Source organism: Oncorhynchus mykiss, chromosome 27 (genome assembly GCF_057628025.1).
Source record: "Oncorhynchus mykiss isolate SJ-2025 chromosome 27, ASM5762802v1, whole genome shotgun sequence".
NCBI classification, from domain to species: domain Eukaryota; kingdom Metazoa; phylum Chordata; class Actinopteri; order Salmoniformes; family Salmonidae; genus Oncorhynchus; species Oncorhynchus mykiss.
The window spans coordinates 23,240,494-23,259,925 of NC_143048.1; the positions used below are offsets into that span (position 1 = coordinate 23,240,494).

The following is a 19,432-nucleotide window of genomic DNA, read 5'->3' on the forward strand; positions in this document are numbered from 1 at the left end:
TGGAGAGATGAAAACAGAGGCGAGAAAGGACAGTCTGAACTTTAAACTACCTCTTATCGAACTAAAGGTTAAAGGTACAATGAAATCCAGTGGAAGAGGAATTAAAAAGGGAGAGCGAGAGAGGAAGTGGCCTCTGTAGCCAGTGCACAGTATCTAAGGGTTCATTGACTGGGCAGCAGTAGACAGCCAGCTGTTGTTAGTCAGACTGGGTTGGTGGGTAGGCTACACTGTATGTTTCAGTCTCCTGTTTTCCCCTTTATTCTCACTATTAATTCTACCTTTCCTGGCTAGCCTGAATATGTCAAAACACAGCCACTAAACCACAGCAGCTACAAAAACATCTCACTCCCCTCTAACACCCCCCACACCTCTATATCCTCATCTCCACTGCTCTCTTTCCTCTCTCTGTCCTTTATCCATTTACACCTCTTTCCTGTTCTGCACTTTATCCATTCACACCTCTCTTTCCTCTCTCTGTCCTTTATCCATTCACACCTCTTTCCTGTTCTGCACTTTATCCATTCACACCTCTCTTTCCTCTCTCTGCACTTTATCCATTCACACCTATCTTTCCTCTCTCTGTCCTTTATCCATTCACACCTCTTTCCTCTGTCCTTTATCCATTCACACCTCTCTTTCCTCTGTTCTTTATCCATTCACACCTCTCTTTCCTCTGTCCTTTATCCATTCACACCTCTCTTTCCTCTCTCTGTCCTTTATCCATTCACACCTCTCTTTCCTCTCTGTCCTTTTATCCATTCACACCTCTCTTTCATCTCTGTCCTTTATCCATTCACACCTCTCTTTCCTCTCTCTGTCCTTTATCCATTCACACCTCTCTTTCCTCTGTCCTTTATCCATTCACACCTCTCTTTCCTCTCTCTGTCCTTTATCCATTCACACCTCTCTTTCCTCTCTCTGTCCTTTATCCATTCACACCTCTCTTTCCTCTCTCTGTCCTTTATCCATTCACACCTCTCTTTCCTCTCTCTGTCCTTTATCCATTCACACCTCTCTTTCCTCTCTCTGTCCTTTATCCATTCACACCTCTCTTTCCTCTCTCTGTCCTTTATCCATTCACACCTCTCTTTCCTCTCCCTGTCCTTTATCCATTCACACCTCTCTTTCCTCTCTGTCCTTTATCCATTCACACCTCTCTTTCCTCTCTCTGTCCTTTATCCATTCACACCTCTCTTTCCTCTCTCTGTCCTTTATCCATTCACACCTCTCTTTCCTCTCCCTGTCCTTTATCCATTCACACCTCTCTTTCCTCTCTCTGTCCTTTATCCATTCACACCTCTTTTTCCTCTGTCCTTTATCCATTCACACCTCTCTTTCCTCTCTGTCCTTTATCCATTCACACCTCTCTTTCCTCTCTCTGTCCTTTATCCATTCACACCTCTCTTTCCTCTGTCCTTTATCCATTCACACCTCTCTTTCCTCTCTCTGTCCTTTATCCATTCACACCTCTCTTTCCTCTCCCTGTCCTTTATCCATTCACACCTCTCTTTCCTCTCTCTGTCCTTTATCCATTCACACCTCTTTTTCCTCTGTCCTTTATCCATTCACACCTCTCTTTCCTCTGTCCTTTATCCATTCACACCTCTCTTTCCTCTCTCTGTCCTTTATCCATTCACACCTCTCTTTCCTCTGTCCTTTATCCATTCACACCTCTCTTTCCTCTCTCTGTCCTTTATCCATTCACACCTCTCTTTCCTCTCTCTGTCCTTTATCCATTCACACCTCTCTTTCCTCTCTCTGTCCTTCATCCATTCACACCTCTCTTTCCTCTCTGTCCTTTATCCATTCACACCTCTCTTTCCTCTCTGTCCTTTATCCATTCACACCTCTCTTTCCTCTGTCCTTTATCCATTCACACCTCTCTTTCCTCTCTCTGTCCTTTATCCATTCACACCTCTCTTTCCTCTCTGTCCTTTATCCATTCACACCTCTCTTTCCTCTCTCTGTCCTTTATCCATTCATACCTCTCTTTCCTCTGTCCTTTATCCATTCACACCTCTTTCCTCTCTCTGTCCTTTATCCATTCACACCTCTCTTTCCTCTCTCTGTCCTTTATCCATTCACACCTCTCTTTCCTCTCTGTCCTTTATCCATTCACACCTCTCTTTCCCCACTCTGTCCTTTATCCATTCACACCTCTCTTTCCTGTTCTGTCCTTTATCCATTCACACCTCTCTTTCCTCTGTCCTTTATCCATTCACACCTATCTTTCCTCTCTGTCCTTTATCCATTCACACCTCTCTTTCCTCTCTGTCCTTTATCAATTCACACCTCTCTTTCCTGTTCTGTCCTTTATCCATTCACACCTCTCTTTCCTCTCTCTGTCCTTTATCCATTCACACCTCTCTTTCCTCTCTGTCCTTTATCCATTCACACCTCTCTTTCCTCTCTCTGTCCTTTATCCATTCACACCTCTCTTTCCTCTCTCTGTCCTTTATCCATTCACACCTCTCTTTCCTCTGTCCTTTATCCATTCACACATCTTTCCTCTCTCTGTCCTTTATCCATTCACACCTCTCTTTCCTGTTCTGTCCGTTATCCATTCACACCTCTCTTTCCTCTCTCTGTCCTTTATCCATTCACACCTCTCTTTCCTCTCTCTGTCCTTTATCCATTCACATCTCTCTTTCCTCTCTCTGTCCTTTATCCATTCACACCTCTCTTTCCTCTCTCTGTCCTCTATCCATTCACACCTCTCTTTCCTCTCTGTCCTTTATCCATTCACACCTCTCTTTCCTCTCTCTGTCCTTTATCCATTCACACCTCTCTTTCCTCTCTCTGTCCTTTATCCATTCACACCTCTCTTTCCTCTCTGTCCTTTATCCATTCACACCTCTCTTTCCTCTCTCTGTCCTTTATCCATTCACACCTCTCTTTCCTCTCTGTCCTTTATCCATTCACACCTCTCTTTCCTCTCCCTGTCCTTTATCCATTCACATCTCTCTTTCCTCTCTCTGTCCTTTATCCATTCACACCTCTCTTTCCTCTCTCTGTCCTCTATCCATTCACACCTCTCTTTCCTCTCTGTCCTTTATCCATTCACACCTCTCTTTCCTCTCTCTGTCCTTTATCCATTCACACCTCTCTTTCCTCTCTCTGTCCTTTATCCATTCACACCTCTCTTTCCTCTGTCCTTTATCCATTCACACCTCTCTTTCCTCTCTGTCCTTTATCCATTCACACCTCTCTTTCCCCACTCTGTTCTTTATCTACTCACACACTTCTCTTTCTCAGCTTTCAGCATTCAATAATTTTAGTCAGTGTTTTAATCCCCCGGAAGGGATGATGAGATGCAGAATGATTTATTTTGTTGCTTTAATTTATTAGAGCAAAAGAAAACAAAAAACTGGTATGGCTGTGTGTCTTTTTCAATAGAAAAGGCCTTCCGTAGTAGATGTATGTAATGTGGATAGGGCAGTTGGTAGCATAAAATACTAAGGCCACAGATGGACAGATCATCTGTAATTCACCCTGCCTCTGCAGTTTCCATCCAGATGTGCTATCTATAAATCCATGTCCTATAAAACAAAATAGTGTCCTTACTTACCCCTACCCCCCACTCAGATTATCAACTAGTCTCTATTTATCCTGACCCTCTAATATATCTAATCTGTTGATGCAGACTGACTGACTGTAGCTCTGTTGTTCAATGATGATTGACTCCTGTTCATGGACCACCAACCTGACTGCTCTATAGGCCTTGTTGATGTTTGGCATGTCAATCATAAAGGGATGGAAAAGCATTATCTGAGTGACATGTCACTCTTAGTCCCTCTACTTGACTTGTCCCAGTCAGAGACAGCCAGTACATGGTAACATGCTGAGACTGGGGATTGATCTACTTAATGACTTGTCCCAGTCAGAGACAGCCAGTACATGGTAACATGGTGAGACTGGGGATTGATCCTGCTGACCCTATCAAGATGCCACTGTGCTGGAGCCAGGTTGGGTATCGATCGCCATGGTAAGAGGGGAGATCAGTGGGGCTAATAGACTAAGCTGATTGGAGATTGTGTGTGCGTGTGCGTGTTTGTCCAATGACAGGGGGATAGTTCTATTTGTGTTCATGTGCGGTCAGAGGAGTGGTTTTGGTCATGTGTGTGTGTGTGTCCCAGGTTCACAGAGGCAGACACCATTGTGATGGGTGATGTGACGTACGGAGCCTGCTGCGTGGACGACTTCACGGCCCGCGCCCTGGGGGCAGACTTCATGGTGCACTACGGCCACAGCTGCCTCAGTGAGTCACACACACACACACACAGTGTCACACACGCACAAAAAGACTCACATACACAACTCAGACATGACGCAAGTAATCATTAGTAATCGAATCACATCCCTAAAACATGCGCAAATGTAAATACACACACACATCAGGGTTTTTGTTAGCTGGCTTTTGTCACCATTCAAAAGTTTGGGTTCCCTTAGAAATGTTTGTCCATTTTTTTTAAATAACATCAAATTGATCAGAAATACAGTGTAGACATTGTTAACCTCTTAGTGATCCCTTCGCGTGCCAATCCTGTTAACCTGTTAGAGCTCTAGGGGCGCTATTTCATTTTTGGATAAAAAACGTTCCCGTTTTAAGCGCGATATTTTGTCACGAAAAGATGCTCGACTATGCATATTCTATGCATATACTATGCATATAAAGAAAACACTCTGAAGTTTCAGAATCTGCAAAGATTTTGTCTGTAAGTGCCCCAGAACTCATTCTACAGGCAAAACCAAGATGATGCATCACCCAGGAATTAGCAGAATTTCTGAAGCTCTGTTTTCCATTCTCTCCTTATATGGCTGTGATTGCGCAACGAATGAGCCTACACTTTCTGTCGTTCGCCCAAGGTCTTAGCAGCATTGTGACGTATTTGTAGGCATATCATTGGAAGATTGACCATAAGAGACTACATTTTCCAAGTGTCCGCCTGGTGTCCTGCGTCGAATTCGGTGCGCAATTGCCAGCTGCTTCTACTTTACCATTTGATTCAGGGGAGAAAGCATGTGTCCAAGAACGATGTATCAATGAAGAGATATGTGAAAAACACCTTGATGATTGATTCTAAACAACGTTTGCCATGTTTTCAGTCGATATTATGGAGTTAATTTGGAAAAAAGTTCGCGTTTTGAGGACTGAATTTTCAGATTTTTTTTGGTAGCCAAATGTGATGTATAAAACGGAGCTATTTCTAATACACAAGGAATCTTTTTGGAAAAACTGAGCATCTGCTATCTAACTGAGAGTATCCTCATTGAAAACATCAGAAGTTCTTCAAAGGTAAATGATTTTATTTGAAGGCTTTTATGTTTTTGTTAATGTTGCGTGCTGGATGCTAACGCTAATGCTAACGCTAAATGCTAACGCGAAATGCTAACGCTAGCTAGCTACTTTTACACAAATGATTGTTTTCCTAGGGTTGAGAAGCATATTTTGAAAATCTGAGATTACAGTGTTGTTTACAAAAGGCTAAACTTGAGAGATGGCATATTTATTTCATTTCATTTGCGATTTTCATAAATAGTTAACGTTGTGTTATGCTAATGAGCTTGCTGATAGATTTACACAATCCTGGATACAGGGGTTTTTTCATAGCTAAACGTGACGCAGAAAACGGAGCGATTTGTCCTAAACAAATAATCTTTCAGGAAAAACTGAACATTTGATATCTGAGAGTCTCCTCATTGAAAACATCTGAAGTTCTTCAAAGGTAAATGATTTTATTTGAATGCTTTTCTGTTTTTTTGTGTAAATGTTGCCAGCTGAATGCTAATGCTAAATGCTACGTTAGCCTACAATACTGTTACACAAATGCTTGTTTTGCAATGGTTGAGAAGCATATTTTGAAAATCTGAGATGACAGTGTTGTTAACAAAAGGCTAAGCTTGAGAGCTAGCATATTTATTTCATTTCATTTGCGATTTTCATGAATAGTTAACGTTGCGTTATGGTAATGAGCTTGAGTCTGTATTCACGATCCCGGATCCGGGATGGGGAGATCAGAAAGGTTAACAGGATTGATTTGACAACACCCAGTGAAATAGCAGCGTGCCAAATTCAAAAACAGAAATGCTCAGAATAATAATAAATAAATCATACAAGTGTTATACACCGGTTTAAAGATGAACTTCTTGTTAATCCAGCCACAGTGTCAGATTTCAAAAAGGCTTTACGGCGAAAGCAAACCATGCTATTATCTGAGGACAGCACCCCAGCAAACATACACATGAAAATCATAATTCAGCCCGCCAGGCACAACACAAAAGTCAGAAATAACATATAATTCATGCCTTACCTTTGAAGATCTTCTGTTTGCACTCCATTATGTCCATTAAACATCACAAATGGTCATTTTGTTCGATAAATTCTGTCGTTATATATCCAAAATGTCAATTTATTTGACACGTATGATTCAGAAAATACACCGGTTCTAACTCGCGCAACATGACTACACATTATCTAATTAGTTACCTGTAAACTTGATCCAAACAACTTACCTAATCCAACTAGGTATTTTTAAACGTAAATAATAGATCAAATTGAAGACGGGATAAACTGTGTTCAATACCGGAGGAAAACAAAGTGTAGCGAGCTTTCAGGTCACGCGCCTCAACCACAACAGTACACTTCACTCTACCCTTGTTCTGAACAATGAACTTGTTCATTTCTCAAAGGAAAAACATCAACCAATTTCTAGAGACTGTTGACATCCAGTGGAAGTGATAGGAACTGCAAGCAAGTACCTTAGAATTCTAGATTCGCATTGAAAACCCATTGAAAAGAGATTGACCTCAAAAAAAAAAAAAATCATGGATAGTTTGCCCAAATAAGTTCTGTTATACTCACAGATATAATTCGAACAGTTTTAGAAACTTCAGAGTGTTTTCTATCCAGATCTACTAATAATATGCATATCCTAGCGTCTGGGCCTGAGTAGCAGGCAGTTGACTTTGGGGACACTTTTCATCCGGACGTGAAAATAGTGCCCCCTGATGTTGTAAATGACTATTGACGCTGGAAACGGCAGATTGATTTTTAAATGGAATATATACATAGGCGTACAGAGGCCCATTATCAGCAACCATCCCTCCTGTGTTCCAATGTCACGTTGTGTTAGCTAATCCAAGTTTATAATTTTAAAAGGCTAATTGATCATTAGAAAACCCTTTTGCAATTATGTTAGCACAGCTGAAAACGGTTGTGCTGATTTTTAAAGAAGCAATAAAACTGGCCTTGTTTAGACTAGTTGAGTATCTGGTGCATCAGCATTTGTGGCTCAAAATGGCCAGAAACAAAGATCTTTCTTCTGAAACTCGTCAGTCTATTCTTGTTCTGAGAAATTAAGGCTATTCCATGCAAGAAATTGCCAAAAAACTGAAGATCTCGTACAATGCTGTGTACAGAAAAGCTGGATGTGGGCCCTCATACCACCCTCGTGGAGTGTTCCCCAATTTCATGATATCCAATTGGTAGTTAAGGTCTTGTCCCATTGCTGAAACTCCCGTACGGACTTGGAAGAGGTGAAGGTTGAAAGCTGCGCGTCCTCTGAAACAACCAATGTGTCGGCGGAAACACCATACACCTGGCGACTGTGTCAGCGTGCTTGTGCCCGGCCCGCCATGGGAGTTACTAGAGTGCGACGGGACAAGGACAACTCCTCTACCCGGACGACGCTGGGCCAATTGTGCGCCGCCTCATGGGTCTCCCGGTCACGGCCAGGATCTGTAGGGACGCAGAACTGCGATGCAGTGCCTTAGACCGCTACGCCATTCGGGAGGCTGAAAATGAAGTTTTATTTGCTACTTTATTACATGAGTTGTATGTTCTGTTAATTACCATAATCTAAATGTGATTTCTGTCATTCTGAGCACCGGAATAGAAACCCTGACACACACACACAAACAGCCACACATAACCACACACACAGTCACACACAACTATACACACACACACACACCACACACATACTCGAGGCATAAGAATGATAGACAGACCCCATGGCCTCCAGCCAGGGTATAAAGCAGCGAGATCAATACCCGCAGCACATACAGACTGTAGGTTTTGTACTACAAGTGCCTGGCAATGGGTAGTACTCAATAGCTCAGTGTGTGTGCTTAGCTGCAGCTTTGTAAGGCCTGTCAGACCTTTAGAGGCTGGACAGCAGCACATTTACTCAGACGATCAATGGAGAACATGCATTAGGGCTGTCCTTTGAAAAGCCTGTGCAGATCTTAAGGACCCTTCATTCTCTGCGCTGCTCTCTGCCTGTCTGCAGCACAATATAGCAGGGAATGCTAAATCAATATTTGTGATTTCTCCCTGGCAGAACGATCTGAACAAGGCTCACCTCTCCCAAATACCACATCTGACCATGAGAATATTAATCCAATACATCAGCCAACCACTCTAACAAACCAACAAGCAAGCGATACACATTCTCTGACCAACCAACAGACACAACACACACTCTCTGTGTTCTGCACTGGTATAAAAAAGAACATGATGGATAAAAGGCAGCACTAGCCAGTCATACTGGTTATAAGGCTGAAATGAGACGCCTCTTCTACATTCAGCATAGCTACAAAATTACTGGATGAATTTCCACTAGTCAAATAGGGCTGGGGATTGCCAGGGACCTCAAGATACAATATTATCATGATACTTACAGTTGAAGTCGGACGTTTACATACACCTTAGCCAAATACATTTAAACTCAGTTTTTCACAATTCCTGACATATAATCCCAGTAAAGATTCCCTGTTTTAGGTCAGTTAGGATCACCACATTAATTTAAGAATGTGAAATGTCAGAATAATAGTGGAGAGAATTATTTATTTCAGCTTTTATTTCTTTCATCACATTCCCAGTGGGTCAAAATTTTACATACACTCAATTAGTATTTGGTAGCATTGAATTAAATTGTTTAAATTGGGTCAAACGTTTCTGGTAGTCTTCCACAAGCTTCCCACATTAAGTTGGGTGAATTTTGGCCCATTCCTTCTGACAGAGCTGGTGTAACTGAATCAGGTTTGTAGGTCTCCTTGCTCGCACACACTTTTTCAGTTCTGCCCACAAATATTCTATAGGATTGAGGTCAGGGCTTTGTGATGGCCACTCCAATACCTTGACTTTGTTGTCCTTAAGCCATTTTGCCACAACTTTGGAAGCATGCTTGGGGTCATTGTCCATTTGGAAGACCCATTTGCGACTAAGCTTTAACTTCCTGACTGATGTCTTGAGATGTTGCTTCAATATATCTACCTATTTTTCCTACCTCATGATGCCATCTATTTTGTGAAGTGCACCAGTCCTTCCTGCAGCAAAGCACCCTCACAACATGATGCTGCCACCCCTGTGCTTCACGGTTGGGATGGTATTCTTCGGCTTGCAAGCATCCCCCTTTTTCCTCCAAACATAACAATGGTCATGATGGCCAAACAGTTCTATTTTTGTTTCATCAGACCAGAGGACAAAAGTACACTCTTTGTCCCCATGTGCAGTTCCAAACCGTGGTCTGTCTTTTTGATGGCAGTTTTGGAGCAGTGGTTTCTTCCTTGTTGAGCGGCCTTTCAGGTTATGTCGGACTCTTTTTACTGTGGATATAGATACTTTTGTACCTGTTTCCTCCAGCATCTTCACAAGGTCCTTTGCTGTTGTTCTGGGATCGATTTGCACTTTTCGCACCAAAGTACTTTCATCTCTAGGAGACAGAACGCATCTCCTTCCTGAGCGGTATGATAGCTGTGTGGTCCCATGGTGTTTATACTTGCCTACTATTGTTTGTACAGATGAACATGGTACCTTCAGGCGTTTGGAAATTGCTCCCAAGGATGAACCAGACTTGTGGAGGTCTACAATGTTTTTTCTGAGGTCTTGGCTGATTTCTTTTGATTTTCCCATGATGTCAAGCAAAGAGGCACTGAGTTTAAAGGTAGGCCTTGAAATACATCCACAGGTACACCTCCAATTGACTCAAATGATGTCAATTAGCCTATCAGAAGCCATGATATCATTTTCTGAAATTTTCCAAGCCGTTTAAAGGAACAGTCAACTTAGTGTATGTAAACCTCTGACCCACTGGAATTGTGATACAGTGAATTATAAGTGAAATAATCTGTCTGTAAACAATTGTTGGAAAAAATACTTGTGACATGCACAAAGTAGATGTCCTATCCAAGTTGCCGAAACTATAGTTTGTTAACAAGAAATTTGTGGAGTGGTTGAAAAATTTGTTTTAATGACTCCATTCTAAGTCTATGTAAACTTCTGACTTCAACTGTAGGTGCCAATACAATATGTATTGTGATTCGATTCTGTGATTTTATTGCGATTCGATGTTCCAAACATACACTGCTCAAAAAAATAAAGGGAACACTTAAACAACACAATGTAACTCCAAGTCAATCACACTTCTGTGAAATCTGACTGTCCACTTAGGAAGCAACACTGATTAACAATAAATGTCACATGCTGTTGTGCAAATGGAATAGACAACAGGTGGAAATTATAGGCAATTAGCAAGACACCCCCAATAAAGGAGTGGTTCTGCAGGTGGTGACCACAGACCACTTTTCAGTTCCTATGCTTCGTGGCTGATGTTTTGGTCACTTTTGAATGCTGGCGGTGCTTTCACTCTAGTGGTAGCATGAGACGGAGTCTACAACCCACACAAGTGGCTCAGGTAGTGCAGCTCATCCAGGATGGAACATCAATGCGAGCTGTGGCAAGAAGGTTTGCTGTGTCTGACAGCGTAGTGTCCAGAGCATGGAGGCGCTATCAGGAGACAGGCCAGTACATCAGGAGACGTGGAGGAGGCCGTAGGAGGGCAACAACCCAGCAGCAGGACCGCTACCTCCGCCTTTGTGCAAGGAGGAGCAGGAGGAGCACTGCCAGAGCCCTGCAAAATGACCTCCAGCAGGCCACAAATGTGCATGTGTCTGCTCAAACGGTCAGAAACAGACTCCATGAGGGTGGTATGAGGGCCCGACGTCCACAGGTGGGGGTTGTGCTTACAGCCCAACACCGTGCAGGACGTTTGGCATTTGCCAGAGAACACCAAGATTGGCAAATTCACCACTGGCGCCCTGTGCTCTTCACAGATGAAACAGGTTCACACTGAGCACATGTGACAGACGTGACAGAGTCTGGAGACGCCGTGGAGAACTTTCTGCTGCCTGCAACATCCTCCAGCATGACCGGTTTGGCGGTGGGTCAGTCATGGTGTGGGGTGGCATTTATTTGGGGGGCCGCACAGCCCTCCATGTGCTCGCCAGAGGTAGCCTGACTGCCATTAGGTACCGAGATGAGATCCTCAGACCCCTTGTGAGACCATATGCTGGTGCGGTTGGCCCTGGGTTCCTCCTAATGCAAGACAGTGCTAGACCTCATGTGGCTGGAGTGTGTCGGCAGTTCCTGCAAGAGGAAGGCATTGATGCTATGGACTGGCCCGCCCGTTCCCCAGACCTGAATCCAATTGAGCACAACTGGGACATCATGTCTCGCTCCATCCGCCAACGCCACGTTGCACCACAGACTGTCCAGGAGTTTACGGATGCTTTAGTCCAGGTCTGGGAGGAGATCCCTCAGGAGACCATCCGCCACCTCATCAGGAGCATGCCCAGGCGTTGTAGGGAGGTCATACAGGCACGTGGAGGCCAGACACACTACTGAGCCTCATTTTAAGGACATGACATCAAAGTTGGATCAGCCTGTAGTGTGGTTTTCCACTTTAATTTTGAGTGTGACTCCAAATCCAGACCTCCATGGGTTGATAAATTTGATTTCCATTGATAATTTTTGTGTGATTTTGTTGTCAGCACATTCAACTATGTAAAGAAAAAAGTATTTAATAAGAATATTTCATTCATTCAGATCTAGGATGTGTTATTTTAGTGTTCCCTTTATTTTTTTGAGCAGTGTATTTCACTCCATATGTCTGCTACAGAGGGACAAGAGAGAGCCATGAGAAAACTAGTTTTGATCAGTCATGGAAATAGGATTGCTGAAAACAAATTGGCTCCCTAATTTAAAAAGATGGAGAACAAGCTGTGAAGGAAAATTATTGGAGTTTTGGTGCAGGCACAACCAACTAGCGCAAAAATAATATGGCGATATTGCCAATACAATATTATAAATCGTCAAAAATAATATCCCTGTATGTAACTGTATACCTTTTTCCCCCATCGCTGTAGTCCAAATGCTGTATTACAACAGTTGAATCCTCTGTAAAGTTAGTCTAGTGGGCATCAGGACTGGGGTCAATATCATATCAAGTCATTAGAAAGATGTACAGTGCCTTCAGAAAGTATTCATACCCCTTGACTTATTCCACATTTTGTTGTTTTACAACCTGAATTTAAAATGTATTAAATTGAGATTTTGTCACACACACAATACCCCATAATGCCAAAGTGGAATTATGTTTTTAGACATTTGTATTAGTTCATTAAAAATAAAACGCTGAAATGTTTTCAATCAATAAGTATTCAACCCTTTTGTTATGGCATGCCTAAATAAGTTCAGGGGTAAAAATTGCCTAACAACTCACACATTAAGTTGCATAACCTCACTCTGTGCAAGAGTGTTTAACATGATTTTTTGAATGACTACATCATCTCTATACCCACACATAGAATTGACTATAAGGTCCCTCAGTCGAGCAGTGAATTTCAAACACAGATTCAGCCACAAAGACCATGGAGGTTTTCCAATGCCTCGCAAAGAAGGGCACCTATTAGTAAAAAATTTTTTTAATCAGACATTGAATATCACTTTGAGCATGGTGAAGTTATTAATTACACTTTGGAGGATGTATCAATACACCCAGTCACTGCAAAGATACAGGCATCCTTCCTAACTCAGTTACCGGAGAGGAAGGAAACTGCTCAGAGATTTCACCATGAGGCCAATGGTGACTTTAAAACAGTTGCAGAATTTAATGGCTCTGTAATAGGAGAGAACTGAAGCTGGATCAACAGCATTGTAGTTAATCATTTTTGCAACAAGGCACTAAAGTAATACTACAAAAAATGTAGTAAAGAAAATAACTTTATGTCCTGAATGCAAAGCGTTTTGTTTGGGACTCTAACCAGAATAGAAAGAGGAGTGGGAGGCACCGGTGCACCACTGAGCAAGAGGACAAGTACATTCGAGTGTCTAGTTTGAGAAACAGACGCCTCACAAGTTCTCAACTGGCAGCTTCATTAAATAGTACCCGCAAAACACCAGTCTCAAAGTTAGCAGTGAAGAGGCAACTCCGGGATGCTGGCCTGTTCTGATCAATTTGATGTTATTTTTAGTGGACAAAAAATGAACTTTTCTTTCAAAAACAAGGACATTTCTAAGTGACCCAAACTTTTGAACGGTAAAGTATTCAGATCCTTTGCTATGAGACTTGAAATTGAGCTCAGGTGCATCCTGTTTCCATTTATCATTCTTGATGTTTCTACAACTTGATTAGAGTCCACCTGTGTTAAATTCAATTGCTTGGACATGATTTGGAAAGGCACACACCTGTCTATATAAGGTCCTACAGATGACAGTGCTTGTCAGAGCAGAAACCAAACCATGAGGTCGAAGGAATTGTCCATGGAGCTCCAAAACAGGATTGTGTCGATACACAGATCTGGGGAAGGGTACCAAAAAATGTCTCCAGCATTGAAGGTCCCCAAGAACAAAGAGGCCTCCTTCGTTCTTAAATGGAAGAAGTTTGGAACCACCAAGACTCTTCCTAGAGCTGGCCGCCTGGCCAAACTGAGCAATCGGGGGAGAAGGGCCTTGGTCGGGGAGATGACCAAGAACCCAATGGTCACTCTGACAGAGCTCCAGAGTCACCCTGTGGAGATGGGAGAACCTTCCAGAAGGACATCCATCTCTGCAGAACTCTACCAATCAGGCATTTATGGTAGAGTGGCCAGACGGAAGCCACTCCTTAGTAAAAGGCACATGACAGCCCGCTTGGAGTTTGCCAAAAGGCACCTAAAGGACTCTCAGACCATGAGAAACAAGATTCTATGGTCTGCTGAAACCAAGATTGAACTCTATGGCCTGAAAGCCAAGCATCACGTCTGGCTGAAACCTGGCACCGGTGAAGCATGGTGGTGGCAGTGATATTTGTGATATTTTCATTTTTTTCCTTCTAAAAATATGTTTTTGCTTTGTCATCATGGGGTATTGTGTGTAGATTGATGAGGATTTTTTTTTAATAATCAATTTTAGAATAAGGCTGTAACATAATAAAGTAGAACAATTCAAGGGTCTGAATACTTTCCAAATTTGTTGTAAATTGACTTTAAAATCTTTTGCAAGATTTCAATGGCTGTCTAACATTGATCAACAACCAACTTGACAGAGCTTGAAGAATTTTCAAAAGATTAATGTGCAAATATTGTACAATCCAGGTGTACAAAGCACTTAGAGACTTTCCCAGAAACAATTGCATCTGTAATAGCTGCAAAAGGTGATTCTAACATGTATTGACTCAGGGGTGTGAATACTTATGTAAATCTTCTGCATTTCATTTTCAATATATTTGCAAACATTTCAAAAAACATGTTTTCACTTTGTCATTATGGGGTATTGTATGTAAATGGGTGAGAACACAGGCTGTAACATAATGTGGAATAAGTCACGGTGTATGAATACTTTCTGAAGGCACTGTATGTATTAATCACACATCATTCACATGTCCTCTGTCATGTGAATGGAACAAATGAACCTGAACTTAACACGATGGTATAAATTCTAATTCCAAGGATGTAAACGGCCAATCATTATCATTGAGTATTTTGCAGTCCTCCCTGAACTGGCGGAATTGAAATGGAATTGACCCAACCTTGGCAGATGGTCTCTGCGTTCTCTCTGCTCTGTGAGGAGTGGAGGAGGTCTCTATAGCTGTGGTTGACTGACAGCATCACATGTAGTGGAAGTGTTGAGGCTTCATCAGCAACACAACTGTGTCAGACACCTGCAGGAGATTAAAGACACTGCCCTCCCTGACTGTCTCTCCCTCTTCACTCCATCTCTCCCTCTCCATCATTTGTTCTATTTTTTCCTATCGCTGCCTGTCATTGTTCATTCTCTGACTTTGAGGTTTTCCTCTGTCCCACCTGCTGTTGCTGTGTGTGTGACTTTGTGAGTGATTGTGTGTGACTTTGTGAGTGATTGTGTGTGACTTTGTGAGTGATTGTGTGTGACTTTGTGAGTGATTGTGTGTGACTTTGTGAGTGATTGTGTGTGACTTTGAGTGATTGTGTGTGACTTTGTGAGTGATTGTGTGTGCGCGTGCTTGCGTGCGTTTGCGAGCTTTCGTGCCTACGTGTGGGCTTGCATATGTATATGCATGTTCTCATGTTAACTGAGTGTTTGTATGAGTGAGAAAATAAGTGAGGGAGTGATTGAATGGGTGAGGGAGTGGTTGAATGAGTGAGGGAGTGGTTGAATGAGTGAGGGAGTGATTGAATGAGTGAGGGAGTGGTTGAATGAGTGAGAAAATAAGTGAGGGAGTGGGCTTGCATATGTATGTGGCATGTTCTCATGTTAACTGAGTGTTTGTATGAGTGAGAAAATAAGTGAGGGAGTGATTGAATGAGTGAGGGAGTGGTTGAATGAGTGAGGGAGTGGTTGAATGAGTGAGGGAGTGGTTGAATGAGTGAGGGAGTGATTGAATGAGTGAGGGAGTGGTTGAATGAGTGAGGGAGTGGTTGAATGAGTGAGGGAGTGGTTGAATGAGTGAGGGAGTGGTTGAATGAGTGAGGGAGTGGTTGAATGAGTGAGGGAGTGGTTGAATGAGTGAGGGAGTGGTTGAATGAGTGAGGGAGTGATTGAATGAGTGAGGGAGTGGTTGAATGAGTGAGAGAGTGGTTGAATGAGTGAGGGAGTGGTTGAATGAGTGAGGGAGTGGTTGAATGAGTGAGGGAGTGATTGAATGAGTGAGGGAGTGGTTGAATGAGTGAGGGAGTGGTTGAATGAGTGAGGGAGTGATTGAATGAGTGAGGGAGTGGTTGAATGAGTGAGAAAATAAGTGAGGGAGTGGGCTTGCATATGTATGTGGCATGTTCTCATGTTAACTGAGTGTTTGTATGAGTGAGAAAATAAGTGAGGGAGTGATTGAATGAGTGAGGGAGTGGTTGAATGAGTGAGGGAGTGGTTGAATGAGTGAGGGAGTGGTTGAATGAGTGAGGGAGTGATTGAATGAGTGAGGGAGTGGTTGAATGAGTGAGGGAGTGGTTGAATGAGTGAGGGAGTGGTTGAATGAGTGAGGGAGTGGTTGAATGAGTGAGGGAGTGATTGAATGAGTGAGGGAGTGGTTGAATGAGTGAGGGAGTGGTTGAATGAGTGAGGGAGTGGTTGAATGAGTGAGGGAGTGATTGAATGAGTGAGGGAGTGGTTGAATGAGTGAGAAAATAAGTGAGGGAGTGGGCTTGCATATGTATGTGGCATGTTCTCATGTTAACTGAGTGTTTGTATGAGTGAGAAAATAAGTGAGGGAGTGGTTGAATGAGTGAGGGAGTGGTTGAATGAGTGAGGGAGTGGTTGAATGAGTGAGAAAATAAGTGAGGGAGTGGTTGAATGAGTGAGAAAATAAGTGAGGGAGTGGTTGAATGAGTGAGAAAATAAGTGAGGGAGTGATTGAATGAGTGAGGGAGTGGTTGAATGAGTGAGGGAGTGGTTGAATGAGTGAGGGAGTGGTTGAATGAGTGAGAAAATAAGTGAGGGAGTGATTGAATGGGTGAGGGAGTGGTTGAATGAGTGAGGGAGTGGTTGAATGAGTGAGGGAGTGGTTGAATGAGTGAGGGAGTGATTGAATGAGTGAGAAAATAAGTGAGGGAGTGATTGAATGGGTGAGGGAGTGGTTGAATGAGTGAGGGAGTGGTTGAATGAGTGAGGGAGTGGTTGAATGAGTGAGGGAGTGATTGAATGAGTGAGGGAGTGGTTGAATGAGTGAGAAAATAAGTGAGGGAGTGGTTGAATGAGTGAGGGAGTGGTTGAATGAGTGAGGGAGTGGTTGAATGAGTGAGGGAGTGGTTGAATGAGTGAGGGAGTGATTGAATGAGTGAGAAAATAAGTGAGGGAGTGATTGAATGGGTGAGGGAGTGGTTGAATGAGTGAGGGAGTGGTTGAATGAGTGAGGGAGTGATTGAATGAGTGAGGGAGTGGTTGAATGAGTGAGAAAATAAGTGAGGGAGTGGGCTTGCATATGTATGTGGCATGTTCTCATGTTAACTGAGTGTTTGTATGAGTGAGAAAATAAGTGAGGGAGTGGTTGAATGAGTGAGGGAGTGGTTGAATGAGTGAGGGAGTGGTTGAATGAGTGAGGGAGTGGTTGAATGAGTGAGGGAGTGATTGAATGAGTGAGAAAATAAGTGAGGGAGTGATTGAATGGGTGAGGGAGTGGTTGAATGAGTGAGGGAGTGGTTGAATGAGTGAGGGAGTGATTGAATGAGTGAGGGAGTGGTTGAATGAGTGAGAAAATAAGTGAGGGAGTGGGCTTGCATATGTATGTGGCATGTTCTCATGTTAACTGAGTGTTTGTATGAGTGAGAAAATAAGTGAGGGAGTGATTGAATGAGTGAGGGAGTGGTTGAATGAGTGAGGGAGTGGTTGAATGAGTGAGAAAAGGAGTGAGGGAATGATTGAATGAGTGAGGGAGTGATTGAATGAGTGAGGGAGGGAGTGATTGAATGAGTGAGGGAGTGATTGAATTAGTGAGAAAAGGAGTGAGGGAGTGAATGAATGAATTAATTAATGAATGAGTGAGGGAGGGAGTGATTGAATGAGTGAGGGAGTGATTATATGAGTGAGGGAGGGAGTGATTTGAAGGAGTGATTTGAAGGAGTGAGGGAGTGAATGAATGAATGAGTGAGGGAGTGATGGAATGAGTGAGGGAGTGATTGAATGAGTGAGAAAAGGAGTGAGGGAATGATTGAATGAGTGAGGGAGTGATTGAATGAGTGAGGGAGGGAGTGATTGAATGAGTGAGGGAGTGATTGAATTAGTGAGAAAAGGAGTGAGGGAGTGAATGAATGAATGAATGAATGAATGAGTGAGGGAGGGAGTGATTGAATGAGTGAGGGAGTGATTATATGAGTGAGGGAGGGAGTGATTTGAAGGAGTGATTTGAGGGAGTGAATGAATGAATGAGTGAGGGAGTGATGGAATGAGTGAGGGAGTGATTGAATGAGTGAGAAAAGGAGTGAGGGAATGATTGAATGAGTGAGGGAGTGATTGAATGAGTGAGGGAGTGATTGAGTGAGAAAAGGAGTAAGGGAGTGATTGAATGAGTGAGGGAGTGATTGAATGAGTGAGGGAATGATTGAGTGAGAAAATGAGTGAGGGAATGATTGAATGAGTGAGAGAGTGATTAAGTGAGAAAAGGACTGAGGGAATGATTGAATGAGTGAGGGAGTGATTGAATGAGTGAGAGAGTGATTGAGTGAGAAAAGGAGTGAGGGAATGATTGAATGAGTGAGGGAGTGATTGAATGAGTGAGGGAGTGATTGAGTGAGAAAAGGAGTAAGGGAGTGATTGAATGAGAAAAGGAGTAAGGGAGTGATTGAATGAGTGAGTGATATAGATGGAGGAAATGAAAAAGTGAGAAACTTGGGGCTGTCTCATCGTCAGTGCTTTTAATTGCAGTGACTGCAGTGCTCTCAGACAGCCGTACTAATGTGATCAGAGAATGGATCGATCCCACTATGCTGTGCCATTTGTTTTTTTGGAGCACCTGTAAACAAGCAGCAGCTGTATGTCTATGTCTCTGTCTGTCTGCCTGCCTGCTCTGCACTCTCTGCTCTCTCTGCTCTGCACTCTCTGCACTCTCTGCTCTGCACTCTCTGCTCTGCACTCTCTGCTCTCTCTGCTCTGCACTCTCTGCTCTGCACTCTCTGCTCTCTCTGCTCAGCACTCTCTGCACTCTCTGCTCTGCACTCTCTGCTCTGCACTCTCTGCTCTGCCCTCTCTGCACTCTCTGCTCTGCCCTCTCTGCACTCTGCTCTCTGCTCTGCTCTCTGTCTCCCTGCCTGCCTGTCTGTCTGTCTGTCTACCTCCCTGCCTGCCTGCCGTCTCACTGCCTGCCTGCCGTCTCCCTGCCTGCCTGCCGTCTCCCTGCCTGCCTGCCGTCTCCCTGCCTGCCTGCCGTCTCTCTGCCTGCCTGCCGTCTCCCTGCCTGCCTGCCGGTCTTCATGCCTGCCTGCCGTCTCACTGCCTGCCTGCCGTCTCCCTGCCTGCCTGCCGTCTCCCTGCCTGCCTGCCGGTCTTCATGCCTGCCTGCCATCTCCCTGCCTGCCTGCCGTCTCCCTGCCTGCCGGTCTTCATGCCTGTCTGCAGTCTCCCTGCCTGCTTGCCTGGTCTTCCTGCCTGACATCTGTCTTCATGCCTAGCTAAAGAAGTGGAGTCTTTACTCCGTGTCTGTCCCCA

General features: G+C 43.5%; 1 protein-coding gene across 2 annotated transcripts in view; it reads left to right on the top strand.

Annotated features, from left to right (window-relative positions):
• LOC110507778 (2-(3-amino-3-carboxypropyl)histidine synthase subunit 1) overlaps nucleotides 1-19,432 on the top strand; it is a 136,610-nt gene that overhangs the window by 58,302 nt on the left and 58,876 nt on the right. For both annotated transcript variants that reach the window (XM_036964879.2, XM_036964880.2), the window contains exon 4: nucleotides 4,137-4,258. In XM_036964879.2, coding sequence (XP_036820774.1) covers nucleotides 4,137-4,258 — 122 coding nt within the window. The remainder of the gene's footprint in view (nucleotides 1-4,136; nucleotides 4,259-19,432) is intronic.